We start from the raw sequence: 15,683 nt of genomic DNA, 5'->3' as shown, positions 1-15,683 counted from the left end.
CCCAAACTATTCCAGGAAAACCTGAACATTTGAATTAAAGGCTCACCTGCACCTACAGCCCCTGTAACTGGTGGCAAACTACAAAAAAACAGAGACAATATCTCCATATTTGTCACACCCCAGGCTGTGTGGCCATGGCAGGCATTCAACCCCAATGTCAGTGACAAGCACGTCAGCCCTCCCAGCTCAGCAGCTGCTTTTTCTCACACACTCTTAGTTTCTAAATGTACATTTACTCTTTCTTACAGAAAGAAGTCTTTTGCAAGCTCAGGAGACACTTCCTAGCTAAATACCTCCGTTCAGCCCACTCTGCATCTAATGATTCTTTCCAAGATCCACCTGGAAGATTAAAAACTACTCATTGTCTCCAATATTTACAAAACCAAAAGGCATATGCAGCTATTAAGCTATGATATTAAGATATGTTACTAAATCCATGTTTTCTTAGAGATCATGGCTTCTTTTTTTTTAAACAAATATCCTAAAACATAAATTAAAATGACTGCTATCTGAGAGCTGTGGCTCTAAAGGTATTATTATGGTAACAATGCAGACACCACTCAAAATATTTTGGAATACCTTTTTACGAGTCGCACAAGAAAACCAGTTTTCTGTCCATGAACAGAGAAATGGATAAAGAAGTTGTGGTATATATACATACACAATGGTATATTACTCAGCCATAAAAAAGAACAAAATAATGCCATTTGCAGCAACATGGATGGACCTAGAGATTGTTATACTGAGAAGTAAGTCAGACACAGAAAGACAAATAATATATGATATCACTTATATGTGGAATCTAAAAAAAAAGGGGTACAAATGAACTTATTTACAAAACACAAGTAGAGTCACGGATGTAGAAAACAAACTTATGATTATCAGGGGATAAAGCAGCGGAGGGATAAATTGGGAGACTGGGACTGACAAATACATGCTACTATATACCAAATCTGTATGGAAACACAAAAGACCCCGAAGAGCCAAAGCAATCTTGAGAAAGAAACATAGAGCTATAGAGGAATCAGGCTCCCTGACTTCAGACTATACTACAAAGCTACAGTAATCAAGACAGCACGGTACTGGCACAAAAACAGAAATATAGATCAATGATACAGGATAGAAAACCCAGAGATAAACCCAAGCACCTATGGTCACCTAATCTATGACAAAGGAGGCAAGAATATACAATGGAGAAAAGATAGTCTCTTCAATAAGTGGTGCTGGGAAAACTGGACAGCTACATGTAAAAGAATGAAATTAGAACACTCCCTAACACCATACACAAAAATAAACTCAAAATGGATTAAAGACCTAAATGTAAGGCCAGACAGTATAAAACTCCTAGAGAAAAACATAGGAAGAACACTCTTTGACATAAATCACAGCAAGATCTTTTTTGACCCACCTCCTAGAATAATGAAAATAAAAACAAAAATAAACAAATGGGACCTAATGAAACTTAAGAGCTTTTGCACAGCAAAGAAAACCATAAATGAGACGAAAAGACAACCCTCAGAATGGTAGAAAATATTTGCAAATGAAGCAACTAACAAGGGATTAATCTCCAAAATATACAAACAGCTCATGCAGCTCAATATCAAAAAAACAAACAACCCAATCCAAAAATGGACAGAAAACCTAAATAGACATTTCTCCAAAAAAGACATACAGATAGCCAAGAGGCACATCAAGAGATGCCCAACATCAGTAATCATTAGAGAAATGCAAATCAGAACTACAATGAGGTATCACCTCACACCGGTCAGAATGGCCATCATCAAAAAATCTACAAACAGGGGCTTCCCTGGTGGCGCAGTGGTTGAGAATCCGCCTGCCGATGCAGGGGACATGGGTTCGTGCCCCGGTCTGGGAGGATCCCACATGCCGCGGAGCGGCTGGGCCCGTGAGCCATGGCCACTGAGCCTGCGCATCCGGAGCCTGTGCTCCGCAACGGGAGAGGCCACGGCAGTGAGAGGCCCGCGTACCGCAAAAAAAAAAAAAAAAAAAAAAAAAAAAAAAAAAAAAAAAATCTACAAACAGTAAATGCTGGAGAGGGTGTGGAGAAAGGGAACCCTCTTGTACTGTTAGTGGGAATGTAAATTGATACAGCCACTATGGAGAACAGTATGGAGGTTCCTTAAAAAACTAAGAAAAAAGAAAACTAAGAATAGAACTACCATATGACCCAGCAATCCCACTACTGGGCATATACCATGAGAAAACCATAATTCAAAAAGACACATGTGGGGCTTCCCTGGTGGCACAGTGGTTGAGAGTCCGCCTGCCGATGCAGGGGACATGGGTTCGTGCCCCGGTCCAGGAGGATCCCACATGCCACAGAGCGGCTGGGCCCTTGAGCCATGGCCGCTGAGCCTGCGTGTCCGGAGCCTGTGCTCTGCGACGGGAGAGGCCACAGCAGTGAGAGGCTCATGTACCACAAAAAAAAAAAAAAAAAGACACATGTACCCCAATGTTCATTGCAGCACTATTTACAATAGCCAGGACACGGAAACAACCTAAGTGTCCATCAACGGATGAATGGATAAAGAAGATGTGGTACATATATACAATGGAATATTACTCAACTATAAAAAGGAACGAAATTGGGTCATCTGTAGAGATGTGGATGGACCTAGAGGCTGTCATACAGAGTGAAGTAAGTCAGAAAGAGAAAAACTAATATCACATATTAATGCATGTATGTGGAATCTAGAAAAATGGTACAGATGCACCTATCTGCAGGGCAGGAACAGAGACACAGACGTAGAAAACAGACATGTGGACACGGAGTGGGGAATGGGAGGGTGGGACAAATTGGGAGATTAGGATTGACATATATACACGACCATGTGTAAAACAGACAGCTAGTGGGAACCTGCTGTATAGCACAGGGAGCTCAGCTCAGTGCTCTGTGATGACCTACATGGGCGGGATGGGAGGGAGGGAGGTCCAAGAGGGAGGAGATATATGTACACATAGAGCTGATTCACTTCGTTGTACGGCAGACACCAACACAACATTGTAAAGCAACTATACCCCAATAAAAAAAAAAAGAAAAAAAGATAACTAATAAGTACCTACTGTGTAGCACAGGGAACTCTACTCAGTACTCTGTAATGGCCTATATGGGAGAAGAATCTAAAAAAAATTTTTAAGAGTAGATATATGTATAGCTGATTCATTTGCTGCACACCTGAAACTAACACAACATTGTAAATCAACTGTACTCCAATAAAAATGAAAAAAAGAAAGACAGAAAGAAAACCAGTTTTCGGAGAGTTTGAACATGGTTTCCACTAACTAGCTTTACATTATAAAGCCTGCTTAACTACCTTATTTACTAGATTTTGCTCCAGATAACTTTTGACTCTTTCCCAAAATCTAATCCCCGCTCACAGGACAAAATGCTGCTGCCCATCCAAGACACGCAGATTCCAAGCGCAAGCTCTGCAGGAGGGTCGGCTGGGCGTGTGTGCACGAGAGGCCCTCAGTACACGTCTCTGTGGGATGACGGGGCAGAGCGGGCCTGAACTGCAGACACACATCTGTCACCCAGGCCACCTTCAGAAAGTCCCTTGCTTCCTGAGCCTCAGTCTTCTCACCTGTGAAGCGAGGGGTCAGATTACAGGATCCGAGGTCTGTGCCCCGCTTTAAAGGAGCTACTTTAAAATGAGTGAGCAAGGGCAGGCTGTTGCACCCTCAGTGAGTCCTGGCTACGCCTGCACAGCGGGTCCAGGGAGCCCCCGCGGCCCCTCGTCTGCCCCCCAGCCAGCGATGCCCCCCAGGCGCCTGGGCAGGCAGGACTTTCCTCTCTCGTTAGAGGCAAGAGCTGTCACGCCCTCGGGCATCACAGGCATCGAGGGAGGGAGGTGAGGGGCTCAGAGGAGGGCTGTGACCTTCAAATTCCCTTCAGGGACGTCTGCGGCTTGGAGGGTGGGGCGGATGCACTTTTCTTTACAGCTCCCACCAAGTGCAGCAAAAACCCGGGACTTTATACACAGAACAAACACAGGTGGGGAACAGGCTGACCAGGGAGGGCCCTGGGGCACGAGGAACACACAGAGTCGAGGGTCTGTGTTTTCTCTCCCGCATGGGGCCCAACCCAGAAACACCCCTGGGGACAGACCCCCAAAGCTCCAGGAACGCTGCTCCCTGCAGCCCAGGGGCCAGGAGACTTCTCGACAACGGCTCTGCTCCAGACAGACACCCCACCCAGGACAGTGAAGGCCCCGAGACTCTGTCCTCGCCTGAGTCCCCAGAGAGGGCACAGGCATTGTCTACCAACACCGATTCACGATGGACCATGGCTGAAATGTAAAATGCAAACTGTAAAACCCTTAGGGAAAACACAGGAGAAACCCTTCAAGATCCAAGGCTGTTCCCAGAGTCCTCAGACCTGACACCCAAGGCACCATCTGTAAAACTCATACACTGAACTTTATCAAAATGAAGAAGCTTGCAGACAACGGAGTATCTCTCGGCGCTAAAAACACACGAACTGTCAGGCCATGAAAAGCCACGGAGGAACCTTACCTGCAATGACTAGAGAAAGAAGCTGGCCTGTAAAAGCTACACCCTGTACGACCCCAGCTCTAGGACACTGTGCAAGAGGCAGAACTGCAGGCGAGTAAAAAGATCAGTGGTTGCCACAGGCTTAGAGGGAGGGAGGGCCAGTGGGGCAGAGGGTTTTAGGGCAGTGAAGACACCCTGTATGAATCTGTAATGGTGGATACGTGTCAGCACACGTGTCCAGATCCGCAGACGCACGGCCACAGGTCGGTGCGGGCTCGTCACTGTAGTAACTGCCCTGTCTGCCCGGGCCTGTGCAGGGAGGGATGGGGGATCCCTGCACTTTCCCCTCAAATTTGCTGTGAACCTAAAACTGCTCTAAAAGATAAAAGTCTGTTGAAAAAAGAAAAACCTCAGCACTGCGAAGAAGAAGGGAGGCGACACCAGGACCTGCTTCCCCAACGGGACCAGGGGCTTGAGTGACAGAAACGCACCCTCATCTAGGGCTGCTGTCCAGACCCCTGCTGTCTCGGGGGCGGAAGTGAGGCCCTGGTCCTGGGGCGTCCGGAGGATGGGCGTGTCCCGCGGCCATCAGGGCGGAGGCAGAGACGAGCCCCCAGGCGGGGCCACGCGGCCTTGGCTGCGCTGCGGGCACCCAGCCTGCCAGGACCGCGCCGCAGGGTCTGACCGGGGGCCCGCTGAGCAAGCCTCCCTCCTCTCTGTGGCCACACTCGGAGCCCAGGAAGCCGGGGAAGGTAGGGCCACGGGCGAGGATGCAGGGAGCCCGGGCCGCACCACCAGGCCCGACCCGCCTCTGCCCTGGTCCCAAGGGGCTCAGCCTGCGCCCAGTGCTCTGTGCCCAGACGGCAAGCACGTCCTGTGCTCCGGGCTCAGCGGGCACGGCTGCGTGGAATGGTCTCCGGTCACCGCCTGCTCTGCGTCTGCCTGTGCTCGGGCCTCCTATGGTACGTTGTAAACCTTGGACTACTAATTTCTGAAAACACACTGTGTCCTTGAAGCCCGTTCTCTCCCTTCAAAGAAGTGCTCCTGTGGGCAGCTGCCCCCAGGCCTGCACCTTGAGTGGGTGACACCGGGCCCCCTTCCTCCCGCTCTGCCGCCCCTGCACCTCAGGAGAAGCTGCTTCTTTCCACAGCCAGTGAAAGGAGCTAGAACCCAGAGATGCACGCGCACAGACCCAAACAGGGAGGCTCCGCCTTGGCCCTCATCGGGGCCCAGGACCCCATGGAACCTCCGCCTCAGGCCTCCCCTGGGCTCCACTAACGATTATAAATGGCAGAGAGCCTCCAATTTAATTGCAAAAGGTAATGATGCAGTGAACATAAGATTAGATTCACCGCAGAAGGCAATATCCTCAAACAATAAGAAAAAAAATTGAGGAGCCGGGTATGAAGACGGTCGAAATCGATAGGAAGGTTTCAGTATTAAATACTCCAGCCGAGGGTCGCAAAGTGGTATCGACAAAACTGCTGACAGCAGATAAAAAAGGGGGAGAGAAAACGAAATTGGTCTCTGCAGAAAATAAGTTACAGATTATTCACCCACCATAAAGTCATTTTGAGATGACTGAGGGTCTGAAGAGGTGTTCACGCTTTGATGACAGGACGGGGCCCGCAAAGTCGGGGCCCTGGGAGCCACTGAATCCTAACGCCACCGGCTCCCCTTGGTGCCTCCTGCTGGGCGGGGCGGCAGCCGCTCAGCCGGCCCCGAGCATCCTCTGGACCAGGACCAGGCTCCCCGCCCCAAGCCTGCCTTGAGCCCCGGCACTTTCATAGGAGAGCACTGTCCCTTTCTGTCCTCAAGTGCAGTCCGGAGGAACACCCCACCGAGAGGTAGGCTGGAGTTAGTGGACGGGAGGGGCCCCTGGACTCTGGCCCAGACAGCCTCGCAAGTCCGCCTGGAAGGTGGGGGACTGTGCAAGCGTCTGCCCAGACCTGCGGGGGCCACGAGGACAATCGGAGGCAGCCAGTTTCCTTCGAGTTCCCTGCTTGAGCTTGAAAGTCTGGGTGAAATTTCTGTTCTACTCCATGATACAGAGATGTGTCTTTTTTTTTTTTAACTTTAATAAAAATAGTGATTTCTTTCCTGAAGTATTATACTCTTAAGTTCACATTGAAGCCTGGGAGACACCCTTCTGACAATGCAGCTTTAAGACTCAGACAGGACACCCCATACTGTGAAGGGTCTGCCTTCTGGGTCACGTATCGACAGTGATAAATCACCACTCACGCATCTCTTCACCCAGAGGGTGAAGATAGGCTTTACGAACACTGTGGGTACCACGAGGGGAAAGTGCTGACCACGCATCCCAGGAACAAGTGGATAAGGTGAGATGCAGGCTCACTGAAGAAACCTGTCCAAGAGACGCCGTCCATGAGCCCGTGGCAGGTGGGCCCCAGGCCCAACTGAGTGGGTGGCATTAGAAGCTTTCATTTCAAATGTCTTGGTTTTCTCTCTAAAGTTGTCGCTTTGACATGCAAATGCAATGAAATTATGAATGCATGCAAAAAATACATTTTATAAGAGGAAACTTTAAGGGATCATATATGAAAATATACCAATTGGCAGAGTATTTACTCCATGAAGGACAAAGCATTCAAAGTGATGAATATTTGAAAGCCAAACTGGTTCCCAAGAAGGTTGCTGCTAAATATTAAACAGGTCTGGGAACGAACAGGCCTGTTGAGAGAGACGTAACCTTCTGGTTGGGAACTTGCGGAGACAGCTACTCTCGGCCTCGGTGGCAGGATCTGAGGGTGACATGTGGGTGCGCGACAGGACGGGTGGAGACGGGACGGCGAGACAGCCTGTGTGCAGGCCAGGGCTCCAGCGTCCCCGTGGACAGATGGCTGACGTGCCTGACGGCTACACCCTCAGGACCGTGCACACACGTGAATGAAAGGAGGGCAGGCTGAAAGGTCACTGGGTCACAGTCAACCATTATTTTCACAACCAGGAAATTTGCCTACATGACTGCTCCTACCTGAAAGATGATTTTAACCAAATACACATTGAAAATCCATTCATTAGAAAGACTTATACTTGAAACAGAAGACTATTATTTTGGATATCCTGCTAACTCTTTTGGACAAATCATGGCCAAAGGAGGGAGTTTTGTCAACGTCCAGGGTTTTGTGTCCTATTTGTACATGGCCCTGAGGCCTGAATCCCAAACAGCTTTTGCCTGAAAGAGACAATCATTCAATTCTTTGACTGATGATTCAGTCTGTTCATTAATTATTTCACAAACAATGTCAAAATTCTAAACATGTATGATCAAGAAGTGTATTCTGAATTTGGCTGAAAGGTCAAATTAAAAAGATACAAAAAACCCAAACTGTGTAATTCCTGTTACTCACCACAGCCTGGCTGGAGCTTTCCTGCAAATCCCACAGCAGGATGTGGTTGTCAGCCAACGAGATGACTCTCTTCCCGTCTCCCGCGGGCTCCCACGTGACACTGAGGAAGGAGGGGGTAAAGCATTACATGACGTGTGAGAGTCCCACCTTGAGGCCAAGAGCTCTTACACATGGCCCTCAGCAAAGCCTCTGCCCGGCCCTTTGTCATCAGCAGTGTTGTCAACAGCTCTGCAATGACATGGTGCAGTACCAGGCTACCACTCTGCTGTGGCCTGAAAGTCTGTGTCCTTTCCCAAAGTCACCTGGTGTTGGGGGGGTGATCTGGGAAGTGATTAGGGTTCAACGAGGTCAGGAGGGTGGGGGCCCATGATGGGATTAGTGCCCAGGACAGACTGACACCAGAGTTCCCTGAGCTCTCTGTCTCTCTCTGTATGTATGTCTGTCTCTCCTTGTCTATTTCTGTCTCTCTCCCTATATATCTCTGTCTTTGTTTCTATATCTCTGTCTCTCTCTCGCTGCCATGTGAACACACAGTGGGAAAGCGGCCGTCTACAAATCAGGAACAGAGCCCTCACCTGCACCGTGATCTCAGACCTCCGGCCCCCAGAACTGTGAGAAATCAACATTTCTGTCGTGTAAGCCCCCAGCTGTGGTGTTTCGCCATGGCAGCTGGAGCTGAGACACTGCTGACAGGTTCTCCCAGAGCCTGAGGCATGGAGAGCTGACCAATTCTGGCCACAGAGACGCAAGGGGGCCTGCTGGGCACTGGGTCTGAAGAGGCACAGGTGGACAGTGTGATTTTTGGAGAGGATGCCCATGTCTTTCGCTGCCACCTCCTGGGAGGGCGGAGCTGAGAGCAGTGTGGGGCGGGGGGTGGGGAGTCACAGCCCTGAAGTACCCACGGGGCCTGAGATGTCAGATAACAGCCTTCTGTTTCAGCCTATGTGAGCCAGTGTCCTGTTACCTGCAGCCAAAACCTTCTTAACTGATACATATTTGAATAACAAAAGACAAAAATCACATCATCTCTGTGATAAAACCATGAAGAGATCAAAAATTTTTCAGTTTGATCACAAGTGTGAATTTCTGTCTTCCCTGATGAAATTCTTAAGTGCTTATAAAGAGGAGAATTTCATTTCACATCCTCCAACACGTGAGTATTGAAGACATCAATAGAGACCCTCACAGTTTCTCTTTCACACAGAATACAATACTGATTGATTGGGTGCTCCCCCCAATACCATTCTTCAAGACTGTCAATGAGCTATTATTACTTTTATCACAATAATGTAATTCAAAACTACAATTTCTTTCTCATTTATAGTTTAAAAACACACACAAAGCTCTCACAGTACATCACTCCTGTATTGAAGAGCTTACTGTATCTTTTCTAATAATAACAAAGAAAAATGCACAATATCTAGTAAACAAGAAACACCATAACTGGAAGAGACACCAAGAAATCTGGTACTGAAATCTGTGGCTCCTATTTTGTTAAGATAATGGCAATTCTAATTTTTAAGACACATCTTTGGAGCAAGCTGACTGAACTTTTGGTAGCCTGTTTTCATGGGGACACTTATGTAGAGTTCAGACAACTGACAATGAACACCAAGGAAAAATGAAAAACAAGGAGAGAGGGAAGAAAAGGGCCACCCACGGCCCTGTCCTGGTAGAGGGTCACCCACGGCCCTGTCCTGGTAGAGGGTCACCCACGGCCCTGTCCCGGTAGAGGGTCACCCGCGGCCCTGTCCCGGTAGAGGGTCACCCGCGGCCCTGTCCCGGTAGAGGGTCACCCGCGGCCCTGTCCTGGTAGAGGGTCACCCTCGGCCCTGTCCCGGTAGAGGGTCACCCACGGCCCTGTCCCGGTAGAGGGTCACCCGCGGCCCTGTCCTGGTAGAGGGTCACCCACGGCCCTGTCCTGGTAGAGGGTCACCCTCGGCCCTGTCCTGGTAGAGGGTCACCCACGGCCCTGTTCTGGTAGAGGGTCACCCACGGCCCTGTCCCAGTAGATGGGCAGGTGACAGCTGAGAAGGTCCAGCTTGCACACCTATTCCCAAGCTCTGCCCAGCAATAAAGACGTCTGACTCGGGAGAAGACAGCCCCACCCCAGGGGAGGGGGCCATCCCACAGCCACAAGGCCACGTGCTCCATAAAAGTCTAAAACCTCAGAGTTTAGCTGGCCTCAGGTACCAAGCCTGAGGAACTGGAATCGCCATAAAAATAGCTTTTTCTTTCATAAAATGAGAATTAAGAATTTCAGCAAAGTAATCCTTGGGCAGTTTAAGTACATGTACGTTTTCCACTAGTAACTTAGAACATCTTAAGGCTGACACACAAGTCAACACTTCTCCTTGGGAAACGTATATCAAAAAAGGAAAAAGGGAAAATCTGTGAGACCATCTACCTATTACTTCTCTCTTCAAAGACCTATAAGCAGACTAAGCATCACGATGACTTTAAAAGATGGTTCCAATAGGGCATTACAGTGGCATCACTCCAGCCGTCACCAGTCTGAAGGTCAGGAGCTACCACCATGCGCACATCAGCAGTTTGCTTTTAGTTACAGAGGATGTTTCATCAGAAGTATGCTTTGAAAACACACACACACACACACACACACACACACACACACGCACACACGCACACACACACCCCAAGCAACAAAACCTCTCCGTGACTTCTGGAGGTACCTGGTAAGAGGGAGAAGGTTCTTCAGGTCCCTGCCATAGACCCGTCTAATTTTTGAAAGCACCTGATAATAACAGAAAACTCTAGGTGCTCCTGGAACTAAAATTCTCTGAATAAGGCTCAAAATGGACTTGCTGTTTCAACTCCAAGTGATGAGAAATCTTAAGTAAAGATTTGTTGCCTTTATTATAAAGTAAAAATTGTAAAGGCTTATAATACACATGAACAAAATTACCAGAGGCAAGCCAGAGCCCCTCCCTTTGAGCAATCACTCCGAGCTATTAATCTGGGCCCCTAGCAGACGCGGCCCCATCGGCGCTTGGTCCAGATGTGGAGAAGGACCTCGATGAGACAGAAGTGTCTGGGCACAGCCCCTGTCTGACCCACACCGTCCCAGCCCCGCCGGAAAGCTGAAGTCTTACTGCAGGCCTTCCTTCCAGCGCAACTTCCCGTGAGGACGTGTTGGGAGAAAGGGCGCTGTCTGCCTAGAGAGCCCTGGGTGCCGGGGCTAGGGTGCCAGCAGCACGACGGGCAGCTCCCGGGGCAGGGCGCCGGCACTCTCCTCTCCGTCCGCTGCACCACAGCCCACGAGGGGAGTCCCCTTCCCTTCCTCAACTCACAGACGAGGGGCCAGACTTGGGAGGCGGAGTGGCCTGCCCCAAATGCAGTGGCTGTGGAAGGCAGGGCTGAGCCTCCAACCAAGGGCTGACTCCAGAACCACAGGTCACGACCAGGCCTGAGAGCTCATCGTTTTTAAGCTCCTTAGCTTCAATATCACCATTAGGCAAAGTGACGAAGGAACACTGCCTGACACCTCGAGTTAAAGCAGCTAATTAGGGGCTTCCCTGGTGGCGCAGTGGTTGAGAGTCCACCTACCGATGCCGGGGACACAGGTTCGTGCCCCGGTCCGGGAGGATCCCACATGCCGCAGAGCGGCTGGGCCCGTGAGCCATGGCTGCTAAGCCTGCGCGTCCGGAGCCTGTGCTCCGCAATGGGAGAGGCCACAGCAGTGAGAGGCCTGCGTACCACACACACACAAAAAAAGCAGCTAATCATACTGACTTACTGTGTTGATACACTTGGGAAAAACAAAGCAGATAATCACTGTTTCCTTATGGTGCCTTGGTCCCCGTGACACACGCATCTCTACCAAGACACATGCATACGCATCTGAGAAGTGGTTCCATGCGGCAACCCCCAAGCGTGTCCACAGGAAGAACCTTCCAGAAAGGTAAAGTGATGACTTGTTAACCCAAAGAAACATCCCACTTTTCAGAATTAAGGATTTTTAAAGACTAAACACACTCAGACAAAACATACACACAACTGAAAACACAGACGGCATCTAAGGTAGATGGCCCAGAACAGTGAGGGGCCGCGGGTCAGCTCGGAGTCCGAGGCGAGCCTGCTGGAGTGGGAGTCCCAGCTCTGGATGCCGTAATCGCCTAGCACTTTGATTTCCTCGTCTGTCCAGTGGGGGTAACAGGAGTGTAAAAGTAGTCAACAGTACTGGTTTGTGAAGATCAGGGTGATATTTAGAACAGTGCCTGCACACAGTAGGTGTTGAATAAGTCCTAGATATATATTATCAGATGCAGTTAGAGCTGAGCCTCTTAAATTGAGGACCGCACTGGCCTCCAGGGGTATTTGGTGGGGGGGCACTTTTGGGTTTTCATGATGACTGGGAGGGCCAGGGCTGCTGGATGTCCCCTAATATGCCAGCAGCCTTCCACAACAAAGACTGTCCACCCCAAATGCAACAGCTTCCCTTCGAAAAACCATAAAGCTTACTTTGAAATTTGCCTGGAACATTAAAATTATCACCCTTACATGCACCAAAAATAATTCCATGGAGATTTATTTTAAGGGAAAAAAATCCTCGAGCGAGAGCGTTCAGAAACTCAGGTCTTCACCTGCCCTGAAAGGCGCCCAAACTCAATGGGGCTTCACGGTCTGCTCTTCACTCCCAGCAGCTGGGGTCCTGAGTCACCAGCCCCACTTTCTGGAGCACCCAGGCTTTCCTCTGGTGGTCTTTGTCCAAAAGTGAGCCACACATCATGATCCCCCCTCGGGGTCTGAGAACCTTCCAGGGTCTGGAGTTACTGACCCAGGAACCAGTGACTTGGCTCAAGAGCCCAGTGCCCAGGCCCTGCGCCAAGGGCTTCTGCTCGGCACTGTGTTAAGGTCAATACATGAAATGGGAAGCCTTCCCCATATTCTCATTCTCTTTGTCTCTCAGCATCTTCGCCCCAACCTTGGCTCCCCTCAAGGACGGCGTAGGTCCCTGCACTGCCAGGCAAGTGTCAGCCCCCCTCCAGCCCCCGGGCAGCTGTGCTCCAGGCACCCGAGCTGCTCCCCACGGAGCCCTGGCTGCAGTGAGCAGAGACCAGGCAAACCCCAGAGCCGAGACTCGGATCGAAGCTTCAAAATAAGCGGACAAAGGGGAAGGGGGGGATGGGTGAGAAAGATGCCCAAGTCTGTTCCAAAGCTCGTCTCCCTCGTTCTGAGTCACAGACATGCGCGCACACACACACACACACACACACACACACACACAAGAGCAGTGGGCAAGCTGGAGTTAAGGGCTTCTTGGAACTAATGCAACATCTGCCCCTGAGCTGGGCCATTCATGCTCAGCCTCTATGTGTCCTGAGGAAGGCAGATCCACACGGAAGAACCTTCAGGAATTAAGGCGTGCCTCTGAACATTTGCCATTTACTTCTGAGGGGATTTAAGTGTGTAATCTCTGACTTACGTGCAGTTGAAAGGAAAGGGCGCACGTCTGCCTTTTCCCTGCTACAGGAGTTAACCTTGTCATATTTACTTGGATGACCAGAGATGCCCAAAGTAGAAAAGGAGAGGAAAAAAGAGGTACTTCAGAAAACGTATATGAGTTATGTCACTAACAGTCTGTTAACTGCCCTTGAAAAAGACTAGATTAAGCAGAAAGCCACCAACCGTCCTGGGACGGTGAGAAAGCCCACGGATCTTCTCTCCTGGGATCCGTCTAAACCAGGTGTGAGGACTCGGGGAGAGCACGGAGGGAGAGGTAAACACACCGCTTCCGGGTATGGGACCCGCTCCAGAGCCTCACTGCTGCCGCACCACCAGCTCCCACCACAGAGCCTGGAGAGGTGCTCTAAAAACACGAGAAGGGGGCCCAGCGCCCGGCACGTCTGGTGGAGGCTCTGATCGGGACGTGCGTCTGCCAACCCCAATGTTAGGGGTGAGTCTGGGCAGCTCACTGTTAAGAATGATAAGAAAAAGCAGACAAAACCCCACACGTACACAAAGAAGGGCGTGACTGAAAGATGCATCAAGCATAAACAGGACTGAGGATCAACCAGCAAAACTAAGTGCACTTTCCAGGCCGCGGAGCGGGATGGTGGTGGGTCCCGATCGGTGGACAGTCTCCGATGTGGACAGTCCTTCATGATTACCACCGGCGAGATGCGCCCAGACCCTCGCCTCCCGCCTTGTCAGCCTCACCCTGGCTTCCCAGGTCTTAGTTTCTCTCACCTCGTTCCTTTCATATATTTGCCTTTTGTCCTATAACTTCTGCTCCCGTGGAAGCTGCAACAAACCAATTCTGTGTGTTCTTCTCCGGGTGGGATCAACCCGGGACAGTGAACACAGCCGTGGGATCGGGAGCCCTCCTAAAGAAGAGGGTCCCCAAGGTGCACATAGCACTGTCGCCAAATGAGACGCCATGTATCACAGGGGACCTAACTGCTGAGCAAAGCTTCTATTTATTGTCTACCCAGGGCGACACATACGAAAGTAAGCGTGGCGAGCTTACAGGGGGCAACCCCTATGATCACGAGCGTTTGGAACAAGTGGAGTGTGCAAAGTGCAAAAACAGAAAGGAAATTCTACTGCGTCACGGTTCTTCACCATGAAACTAGTGCTGTAAACACAGGAAAATACCCCAGAATTTCTGCTACACTTGCTACTCCAAACTAAGTTTATTTCTTTGTTCATAAAAATCATCCACGTTTCTGCTTCATCACACTCTACCCATGAATGTGAGTGGATATAAGATTATATTAACAAGTCCTGAACAATGTAGCATACACCTAATATACGTACTCTATATCCCTTCAGTAATCAGTGAGAGAAAAACACAAGAAAAGGGCCATTTCTGCAAATAAACCCCAATTAAAAACAAATCTAAACTTCTCTGAGGCAGTTAACAAGGACCTAACGGCAGGAACATGGTTCTCATCTGGCAGGTTTCATGCTGATCAAACAAAACACACACGTCTCTTCTTCAGATAAGTGACTCCAAAATGAATGATTCACACTCTGGATTTTGGCACCTGGGGTGAGGACGCTCAAAGGACACTGAGAAACTCTTAAAACAACCTCAATATAAAATTAATTTTAATTCACGTAACTGACATATACTACCTATTCCCTGCAGCCTCTTCGGGTGGGAAGTGGGGCCGTCAGGGCAGCATAACTGCCAGGAGGACGGAAACCACCCCGACACGACAGGCGGGAGATGGCTGCACATGCTGCGGAAACCAAAGAGCCAGCACACGAGGGCTGAGCCAAGACCACTAGTTCCCGGGGCATTCCGAAACCCACAGTCACTACTTTACTGAAAAAGGGAAAACCCCAAGGCAGAAACGAATCTACTAAGTCATTGGTGATTATATCAGTGGTTACCAGTCAAATTTTGAAAACCCTTTACAAAAAGAATGTAATACATTATTTCCCCAGTTTATACATCTCTCAAAATACACAGATTTGGCAATCTGGTTAATTTCTTCCTGCTCAAAAGTCCAAAAAATCACAGCAGAACAAAGATAGCTTTTCATAAATGCTACAAGGATTAACAAAAAAGATCACTTTAAGAGTTACACCATTAAGTCAGGAAGCCTTCATTGATTGAGTCTGTGGATGCAAGGTTTCCTGTGGCCGAGACACACGGATACTTGTAGTGAAAGAATCCTGCTTATGCACTGCCGGGTACCCCTTACTGACAACAGACGACTGTGGGACTTTGGGCACTGGGTGACTTAGTTATTGAAAGTCTCTGTTTCTTCTGACACTGCTCACCTGCACACACACACTTCCATCAGCCACGTGCATGGCTCA

General features: G+C 49.4%; 1 protein-coding gene across 2 annotated transcripts in view; it reads right to left on the bottom strand.

Annotated features, from left to right (window-relative positions):
• The window catches only part of EIPR1 (EARP complex and GARP complex interacting protein 1), an 88,964-nt gene that overhangs the window by 13,632 nt on the left and 59,649 nt on the right, over window positions 1-15,683 (bottom strand). For both annotated transcript variants that reach the window (XM_079721244.1, XM_079721243.1), the window contains one exon: window positions 7,890-7,989. In XM_079721244.1, coding sequence (XP_079577370.1) covers window positions 7,890-7,989 — 100 coding nt within the window. The remainder of the gene's footprint in view (window positions 1-7,889; window positions 7,990-15,683) is intronic.

Source organism: Hyperoodon ampullatus (genome assembly GCF_949752795.1).
Source record: "Hyperoodon ampullatus genome assembly, chromosome: 15".
NCBI classification, from domain to species: Eukaryota; Metazoa; Chordata; class Mammalia; order Artiodactyla; family Ziphiidae; genus Hyperoodon; species Hyperoodon ampullatus.
Note: the sequence above shows the minus strand (reverse complement) of the source record. Positions and strands in the feature narration are given on the sequence as shown.